The 10,678-nt window shown below is 41.1% G+C and overlaps 1 protein-coding gene across 1 annotated transcript in view; it reads right to left on the bottom strand.

The window, feature by feature from the left end:
• The window catches only part of SYBU (syntabulin), a 66,120-nt gene that overhangs the window by 11,035 nt on the left and 44,407 nt on the right, over positions 1-10,678 (bottom strand). Inside the window, 1 exon segment of the mRNA XM_006916699.3 lies at positions 944-1,046. Coding sequence (XP_006916761.1) covers positions 944-1,046 — 103 coding nt within the window.

Below are 10,678 nucleotides of genomic sequence, written 5' to 3'. Positions count from 1 at the left end.
GAATATAATTTTCATGGAGTTCTGTTCACTGCTATATCTCCAGAACTTATCTCATAGTAGATGCTCAATAAAAACTTGTTGAATGACTAAATAAAGCCACTGCTGGTAGCAGAGAATCCTGGTACTTACAACCTGTCCTGCCAAATTGAACTCCCATTTCCCCACAGTCCTTTTCTCCGCCCATCCAAACGAGCATTTGTTGACGCTTACTATGCTCTAAGCACTGATCCCACACTTTACAAGTGTTAACCAATTTAATCCTAAAAATAAACTCTATGAGGTAGGTATGACTATAACTCTATTTTACAGATGAGGCAGCTGAGGCATAGAGAAATTAAGCGACAACTTGCTCGGGGCCACACAGCCTGTGGGTGGTGGAGCTGGCATTCAACCCAAGGGAGCCTGGCTCCAGAGCCCCACACACTGAGCTACCGCCTCTTTCAGTGGTGGCCACCCATGCCTATGAACTTCATACTCCCCACACCCCTTCCCCAAGTGAATATTGGGGGTGGCTAGAAGGTCACAGTGCTTCTTTCACAAAAATGAAAAAAGAAAGCTCAGCTAGAGGAAAGCGGGTGAATTCAGGTAAGAGACGACAGACTCACGAAGGGCAGGCAGGGTGGGACGTGAGAGACTAGCTTGATACCCAGATGAAAACACAAGTGAGTGAGGAAAAGAGAAAGGAGAGAGGAGTGAACACAGAGCCAAGGACTGGATGAGAGACAGCCGTGGGTGGACAGACATAAGCCAAGTCACGTGACCACACAGGTAGAGTAGGGAAAAGTACCAACTTCAAATCACTGTTAAAAACACACACACACACCACTCAATGAAAAATAATAAAATACGAATAAACAGTAATCCAGGTGGTTCTACAGAAAGTACAGGGTAAGTCACCTGTGTAAAGCATTTTAATAATTACAGAGCAGGAGACAGTGCCTACTTGCGTGAAAAAGAAGACCGCTTGCTTCCTGCAGCAGACATATGGACCTCAGGAGCGGAAATGCTGCCAGTGCTGCTCGAAGAGCTAAAATCAGCTTCACTACCTGAAAAACAACAGGGGAGAGAGAGGCATGAAGGAACGGAGGCTGAGAATGTGCTGGCCAGTCCCCTGCCTTCCAAGGTCCCTGGCTCCCTGCGTTTGTACTCTTAACTCAGCAACTGGCAGGCTTCCGGAGCGCCCAGGCTCTCAGTGTTTTCCTCACAGCAGACAAGAGAAGACGCAAACACAAGGACCTCATTTCTCAAACACAGCTTAGAAGCAGAGTCAGGCTGGTCTCATAAACAAGCGCCAGTCCTCTGGCAGACTATAGACGGTGACCCACGTCGCGGAGAAGCGCAGGCCTATGAGTCGCACCAACATCCACACGCCACCCAAACTTCATGCAAAACGAAAAGCATACTTGTGAGTCCAAAAGTAGTTTTTCCAAGAGAGTTTATCTTTGGGCTTTTGTCGTCAGCTAGCCATACTTGAATGTGGCACGTTAGGGTCTGCAGATAATCAACCAGTTAGAAGGAGTCAGGAAGAAAGCCTGGGCTCCAGATAACCGCTGGAACGACACTATCTGATTACTGACTTTCCCTGACTGCAGCTGTAGTTTTTCTATAGAAAACAGAACCTTAATGAAAAGCAGGAATTTAACATGTCCAAACAGAATGAAAAAGTTCCCAGTGACAGTGGTGGGACCTCTGAATTATATTTAAATTTAAAATTTTAGTTTTTAGGGGCTATGGAAGCATTGTTCATTACTTTACAAAAATTATATTCTGAGTACAGACTAGAGAATGGTACGTAATAAGAAACATGCTGTGTGGTAGAATAATTAATATAAATTCATTTGTAACAACAAAAAAGCATAGTTCTGAAGCTGTAATAATGGAAATATTACATGTATTGCCTGGGGAAGGGAAGGGGAATAGAAGAGACAAGAGAGAACAAGTGGGAAGAAGAGAGGATTAAAAAAAAAAATTCCATATGCTTTTGGAAAACAAATCTAAGTGTACCATTTGATTTGACTTTGCCTCTCAACTCTTACAACACAATTTCTGGTTTAGAACCTAGAGTCAGCTCGCATTTCTGAGTTGAGGAAAATATGAATAATCTAAATACCTTGAGTTTCTAACAAGCAGTGAACAGTAATTATTATAATAAAAGCTATATATTGAGTGCTTAGGAGGTTCCAAAGCTAAAGAGATGCTGTCTATTCTTTGTGTCTTTTGACAACTTTGCAAGGCAGGCACTGGAGAGACCAAAGCTGATGTGCACTAGGCTTGTGGGTGACAAATCCTGCCCAGGACCAAATTCCTGAGCTACTTCTACAAACCATACACCACCATCTCCCTGATGGCGAGATGAGCCATACATGCAAGATGAGCCCAGACTGGCCCTCTGGTGAACGGATCCTCCCACTGACTGTTATATTAGTTTCGCTCGAGGGGAAAGTAAGCAACAGCAAGACAGCGAGAAAGAAATCCCTTTCCTGGCTTCCGGGACCTCTCAGGAAGTTCAGCCCCTTCCAGAAAAGCGATCAAGAATGACCCCCAAGAACAGATGACAGCAGTGAATTTCAGCTCCCGGTGGCATTCTAGGAGGTTTAGGGTGGCAATTTATTAGGATGGGGACAAGCTATTCCTTCTGGATTTCAGAGACTTTGTCCAATGATGTAATAACTCCAGAAACTCCTCAAACTTAATTAGTTGCCTCTGAGTGATGCACTGGCTAAACTGCAATATTTCACAGTCTCAGAGATTGATGATTGCTGGTGGCATCCAGGAACAGCATAATCCTGACAGCCTAATTCAGCCAGCTTGGTCTGCTAGTAAATTACCAGCTTGGTTATTAAATGATAAAGATGGATGATACTCAAAAATAGATATTGTGGTTGCAGCCATCAGGTTTAAGATATTATTTTCTAAAGTAAAATTATTACTCTGAGACACTCAATTTTCATCCTTAACAGACACACAAAAAGCCATCGATTATAATTCAGTGGCACACACAGAAGTGGAAATTCTAGAATAGAAACAGACAATTGCTGAAAATCCACTGTTGCCTTGTGATGCCTTTGATTGTGGTAATCATGTACTCTGAACTGAAGGGAAAACTTCGTTCTACACATTTTTGCTCCTGGAACTAAATATAGTGAATCTTATGTATTTGCAGGGTGTAAGCTCACTTTGTTCCTGTGCGTTACTAACTTGTCTTCTGCACATCTGAAAGAAATTAGAAGACTCATTCCGGGTCCCCAGCAGCTGCATTCAGGACTATCTGAGTAACATGACAGTGAAACATGTATATGTTTCTTCTCAATTATTTCAGTTGATGATTTGAAAAAATACAAACTATTTGCAGTTTGGTTAATGTAAAGTCAATGCACTCTTTTTAAGGGATACATAGAAAAGTCGATTTTCCTACCTCGTCTGATATACTCTCCCCACGTTTAGTAAGCAAGTTAACTAAGAAACAAGCTGGAGACCTGAGAATCTTCGATTTATATATTAGTTGGCAACAAAGATACAAGGAAGGAGAGGTGCCCTTTATTCACTTCCTTTAAACAGTGTGATCGACTAGGTCACTGTTGTGGGTGCTCCAGTTCACTGCTCTTTTGGATTACTAAAATCATACAAAAAGAGTACCTAACCTAAAAATATAAGCCCTGAATCAGACAGCCTAGGTTCAAATCCCACCTCTACTACTTACGAGAGGGAGGATTTGAGGCACGTTACTTCAGCTCTCTGTGCCTCGGTTTCCTAATCTGTGAAATGGAGATGATAACCATAGCATCTGCCTCATATGGTTATTGTAAGCAATGGATGTCTGTGCGCATTCATATATGTGTGTGCTATACAAACCTGATCTTCGTTGTAAGCTCTCAATAAATGTTGGCCATTGTTATTATTCTGAAGTGGTTAAAAGACAGCTTTTATTATACTATACATTTCCTTTGTAGAAAATTTAGAAAACGGCAATGATCCAGAGGGAAAATGGTGGTCAATACTTGCATTAACACACACACACACACACACACACACACAAGTTAACCTTTTGGTGTATAGCTATTCGGCACTCATACTTAATACATTATTATGTAAGCTAATTGCTTTTCTTTTAATATGTGAATATCTTTAAAACATACCAGTTTTGTTCTAGTAAATCAATGAATATGTAGGCTATGTCCAATTTTCCTATTATTAGTAACAAACAGTAAGTGCCAGAAACTATCCTAAGCATCTTTTATGTATTATGTCATTTATTTCTCACGACAGTACAGACCTTATGAGGTAGGGACAATTATCAGTCCTTTGTACAGATACGGCAGAGAAGCTGAGTGACACAAACAAGGTGACACAACTAATGAAAAGTAGAGCCGAGACTGAAACCCAGGCTGCTTCTTAGATAAAAGCGTGGCATTCAGTGGATGTCTTGCACGGACATTACCTGCTTATTCCTTCGGCATAAATTCCTAAAAGTAGAATTTTTAAGCCAAAGACGATGTTCAATGTAAAGGCTTTTGATATATATTCCACAGGGACTTTGTAAATAGCATTAGCCTAAAGCAGTTTTCGTGGTCAAGAGTATTTGCCCCCACCTGCCTATGTGTAGACGCCCAACTGGTAAATCTCTGACGTCCAGGGAAACAACAGAGTGTGGGAAACAATATTTGGTTGTTGGAAAGATGTACTTGAAAAAGCTGAAGAGAAGTTAAAATACGCATAGCCAAGTCCTCCTCATCAATACTGTCTTCGCTCCTTATCAATATCGTCTTCAATTAGCTGCCGCGGTTGGTGGAGCAGGACTCCAGGACTGAATGGGGAGGATAAACCTGATGACCTTGAAGTCACCTCGTGGGGCCAATCTTGATGACAGAGCATCCTGCAGCAGAAGGCATTTCCAACTATTTCTGGTGGCCTCCAGAAACTTTGGTGGTTTTCTGTTTGGTAGTATTGTTGGATTCTCTAGGGAGGTGTTATTTTTATTCATAATGTTAGGCTAATAAGCATCCTGTGCATATGATGGTAAGGCCAGGAATTAGAGAAGGAAGGAAAAATGGAAACAAAAAGAACATGTTCAAAAACTGATAACTAGACATTTTTTTTTTTTTAAAAAAAAACACTGCCTGCGATCTGTCTCTGAGGACATTATTATTTTTGCCTGCTTTCAGGATACTGCGAAGTCCCAATACATCAGAGTATCACAGGCCTCTGAGAACAGAGCAATCCTAACATCCACAAAGCTGTAGCAAACCATTCTAAACCAGGGATCGGAGCAACTCCAAACTCTCCTTTATCCTTAAGGGGTCACCACGAAGCTATCAAATTAATTCAGATTGGCCACCTATAGCCCCAACTCAAATAGAGGCAGCAAATTAAAAAAGAAAAAAAAAAAGCACAACAAACCAATCTCTCATCCCTTTATCTTCTCACCCCTCGTCCCCCCACACACATACACAGATCTTTTATTTAAATGTCTCCAGGGAAGAGAGATGAGCCATTTTCACTGAAGCCAAGTAGAGCTATTAGGGGAGCAGCTGGGGCAGTGGATAGATGTAATTATAGAAAACACTATAAAAGAAGCTAAAGTAGATGCAGTAGAACAGATTCTTAGCTACAAAGCTTTGGGGGATCCAGCTAAAGAATCAAAAAAATGCTTCATGGCTTAAAGAGGACTTTTGTTTTAGTTTTTGTAAACTACTCTCTGAACCCCCCATGGATGTTTATCTCAGAAGGGAAATATTTGATCAAAAAGGTCAATAAATTATATATATATAATTATATATATATATACACGCACATATGTATATTTGCATTTCAGAACAGAATTCTTCTGAAAAATTGTAAACATTTTTATTTATATCATAATTTTAGAAAATATCTTCATTCTGATTTATGTGAGACGGATGAAGTCATAGACTTAAAAATAAATGTATAAACATTTAAAAATAAAAAGTTCATATTTAAAGTATTTAGAAGTGAATAATTTTGTATTGATAAATCTAGCGGTCAAAAGAAATAATAAAGTTAAAGAAATTATTTACAGCATATGATAGATAAAGGGTTAATCTCCATAATTTATCAAAAGCTCATACAAATTTGAAAAAGAAAACCTAACAGGAAAATGGGCAAAGGACATGAACAGCAGGCTCACAGAAAAAATCAAGAAAAGCAAATGACCAAATACATGAAAAGCCATACGATTTCACTTATAACATTAAAAATGTTAAAGAAAACAAGAGGATTTTCTTCATCAAATTGGCAAAGAATAAAAAGCCAAAGTTTGATAATACTGATTTTCTTCAGGGTTTGGGGAAACAGACACTCTGATAAGAGTTAGAGAGAGTGTGAACCGAAGCAACGTGCATACAAAGAAAGCTATACTGCTAGGAATTTATCCTGCACAGAAGCATCCAAAAAGACAACGGAATTGTCCATCGATAGGGACTCTAATCATGAAAAGGAGTGACATGAACGTGTGTGTGCTGATGTGAAGAGATCTGGAAAACCAGTTATTGAATAAATAAAGCAAGATGCAAAATAGTGGGTGTGGCATGTCTGCTTTTGTGTAAAAAAATCTTTAAATACTATATAACCTGCTATTTGCATAGAACCCTTTTCTGGAGGGATCAGAATAGATCTGTTAATAGTGGTTTCCTTTGGGAATGGCACAGAAAGGCTATAAAGAGACTCTTACTTTCTTTTTTATATCTTTCTGAGCCACCTGGCTTTTCTAATCATATGTATATTACTCATTATAAAAATATATAATAAATAGGAGTACAGTGCGATTATAGACAATTAGTTTTTTTATTTAAAAAGTCTACATTTTTAAAGGAAAATTATTTAGAATAAAAGTAATTATACCACATAATGTGGTATTAAGAAGGCTTTGGAGTCAAGCCACATGGGTTTGAATCATGGCTCTTTCCTCTGTGAAACCTTGAGCAAGTTATTCACTATCTCTCTCTGTCTTAGTTTCCTCATCTGTAAAATCAGGATAGATAATAAGTATTTCAGAGGGATTGTGGGAATTAGGTGAATCATGAAAAAAATTAGAACTCTGCCTGGCATATAGCAAATACTCAATGTATGTTAGCTTTTATTCTTTCTAGCTAGAACTACAGGTACAGTGGCCAAAAGGCCAGAAGAAGGCTTTTCAAACACCTTTCCCTTAAAAAATCCCACAACAGGAAATGCCTTATTCCACTTAAGTCATACATTTTTATAAACGGTCTTTACAAAAGGTGATTTTTCCCTCAGCCATTCTTCAGTAGAGAGCATTTTTCTATTTTTTTACTCTGTGTGTGTGTGTGTGTGTGTGTGTATACGTGCGCACACGCACACACACATACGCAACAGACTACGTCTAAAGATCTACGTCGTACAACAAACTCTTCCTGGCCTCCTCCAAAAACTAGAATTGCTCCTGGGTTCGAAGCCTGCCTTTGGAAAGCCCCAGAGTAAACACACAGGTTTATAACAGCTGCATCTTTTAGCAGAGACCAGTGACCTGAGCCACATAGCTTTGGAGATTTGAGAAAGGGAAGGAGCGTGGGAGAGGAGGCCCAAGAGGGTCACCAGGGTCAAGGACAACTCCACCTAATGCATTCCTTTATCTTGAGCCGGCTCTACCTGTCCTGGCAGAAATACAGGCATTCCACCTGCTGACCAAGAAAGTAGATGAAAGAAATGATAAAGGTGTAAAGGGACTGCAAGAAAGGAGGAGGAAGTAAAAATTTCTCACCAGGGCAAAAAGTTTATTAATTTCTCACAGGGAACCAGGATACATCTAGTCTCCCTCTGCTTCATCCCTAGTTAAAATTAAGAGTGCCTTAACCAACCTCAGTAGAGTACAGGGGAGGAGAATGGGTGCTGTTTGGCTTTGTGAATGATAACCCAACCTCCCTTCCTTAGTAGTAAATAAATAGGTGGTCGTGTCAATTTACCAGAGATGGCCAAGAGAACGCTAGAGATCAATTGGTTCAATCAGGGGCCAATCAGATGCCTCTTGCATTCTCCAGTGTTTCTGCCATGCACCACCCAGCATCACCAGAGGGAGGCGCAAACCTCCAAATTCACACACCAACTAGCTCAACCTAAAAAAGGCACTGTAAAGCTTGGCTCCACCTCTCACTAGTTATGTGTTCTTGGTCAAGAGTTTTTGATTTCTCTAAGCATTAGTTTCCTTATTTTTATATACGCACATATACATATATGTATATACAAACACATATATGTATATGTGTGCACGTATGGATTTTTATAAGCACCTGCCATGTGTCATGTGTCAGGCCTTGCTCTGGGTGAATAAGGATTCCTACCTTGTAGGGTTGTGAAGCTGAATGAAAAGTGAAATGCATGGGAAGTGTTTGACATGCTCATAAACATTAATCTTATAATTATTATTAATAATGCAATGATTCCTAAAACTTGCTGTGCATTAGGATCATCTGGGAAGTTGAATAACAGTGCAGATTTCTGGGCAATGTTCATAGAAATCCCAGTTCAGAAAATATGGGGGGGAATGTAGGAATCTGCATTTTCAGTAATTCCCATAGATGGCTGTGCAGCAAGTGGTCACTGACCAGATTGTGAGGAGGAGAGCCCCAAAGATAAGAGCAACTGGAATCTCTCTCCAGGTCCGGTCAAATGACAAGGCCTTTCCTCCTGGGGAAGTGGAGTGAGTGAGAAGTTAAGGTAGAGAGGCAGCCAAGAAGAGTAATTCACAGGCAAAATACACAGGAGAGAAGGGTTTCATTTACAGTCACCTGTCTCCCCACAGCTCTCCAGAAACACCTTCCTGGCCTAAATGCATTTCAGACGATTGGAGGGGAAACGGGGACAGAGAGAAGGCAAGGTTGTTCAAAACTGGGCAGTTCCAGCCAAACCCACGTGCACAAATATTGGTCTGTAAAACTTGTAGGAAACTTAGCAGTTGACCCATGGTTTATACTGGGTCAACCCAGTATGACCCATGGTTTATACTGGGTCGTAATACTGTTTAAAGAGGAAGGGCTGACCAGTTTGGAGTTGGGGGTGTTAAACACCATTCGGGAGAAAGGAACACCTCACAATCCAGCCCGCTCTCCCTTTGGGTCATCCCAGCAGCCCTACCCTTCTGCTTTCAGTGTGGTCATGTGTCCTCGGCTGACACGCCGAATGGCACCAAAGGAACCATACAGGCAGGCATCGTCTCCCACATTTAATCAGCTTCTGGCACTAGCCCTTCGTCAGGTTGGGCTGAGGGGCAACCCTCTCCCTGACTGCCCTTCACTGAGCAGGTCTGGGAAGGGCTGCATCCATAGTGGCCATGCACTTCCTCCACATTGATTATCTTACAGTCCTGGTAATAACTAGAGCAAGACCTCCCTGAAGAATTTTCCAGACTCTTACATGTTCCTTATCTTTGACTTTTTGTCAAATGTACTGAACTAAATTTCTGCCCCTTTAAAAAACTAGCTGCAGAGCCTGGCGCTTCTATTTAAGGAGACGTATTTATCCAGTGTTTACCAAAATGAGGCGTCTGTCCTCCATGTCTGGCAGGAAAACCTAAATCAGGGAAAAGCAGCACCTGAGGTGCCGGTGGGTGGTGGTTCAGAGCAGGGGTATCACTGTGGGGGAGTTAATAGAGGAGGGAGGAGGTGAAGGGGTGGGAGAGAGAAATGGAGACTGAGATGCCACCACCTAAAAAGTTATGGTCGGGCGAGGATCTGTCTGTGACTATAAGTCCCAAATATAAAGGAGGAGGACAAGATTGGTCTTTGTTGAAGTCACCTCGTTTTCCACTCTTCTCAGTGAGGCGGTGCTGTCTGCAAGCAGCTAGAGACTGTGAATGGAACTAAGCATCTACTTGCTAGGAAAAAGATGACATAATTTACAACTCGCTGGTGAGACATGCAACAAGGGCTCTAAAACAACACAACTTTTTTTTTTTTAACCTCACTTCTGTCCCTAATTGACTCTAAGACCTACTAGCCTAGACGGCCTCCCCTCATCCCTGTCACCACCGTGTGACAGCCTCCAGAACACACCCTGCATATTCGCTCCCCACGAGCAGATTCTTGTCCACTTTCGGCAGCAGTACCAGGAATGTCATGGACCATGATCTACACTGATGTCGGGTCTCACACCTGCCTCGCTCCCTGGACCTTCTCAGCAGCGCTGACCACCTTCACTCCACGGAATAGTCTGCCAGCAGTTACGTCACTGGGCCTGGCCAGCACTCGGCCGCGCTCCGCTTCAAATACCTCGACGTCCTCACACCACCTGCATCACGAGAACTAAAACGTGTCACTAACTTACATCTACCTCTCTCATCCTGTCACCTGTTCACCATTTCCTTGCTCTCATTTTCACGAAGAATGATCACATCTATACATAGTCCTAAAAGGTAGATTTATGTTGTTCTCTGCTCTGTTTTTGTATAACAGGTTATAAAAAAATCATATTACTAAAATTCTTCCCATAGTTGTAGTGCCTTCATTTGACTGCTAATATTTTATTTGTATGACATACTATAATTTATTTCTTCATTCTCCTGAGGATGAAAAAATGAGTTGGGTTTATTCCAGTTACTCATCTAGCTAGATTTTCCATTCTGATAAACATCTATTTGCATTTCCAGAGGCACAAGTCTCCCTAAGGAAAAAAAAAAAAAAGAGTAAATGCAATTTTATGTGATGTT

Source organism: Pteropus alecto, unplaced genomic scaffold, assembly GCF_000325575.1.
Source record: "Pteropus alecto unplaced genomic scaffold, ASM32557v1 scaffold164, whole genome shotgun sequence".
Lineage (NCBI taxonomy): Eukaryota > Metazoa > Chordata > Mammalia > Chiroptera > Pteropodidae > Pteropus > Pteropus alecto.
This window is presented reverse-complemented; position numbering and strand designations above follow the sequence as displayed.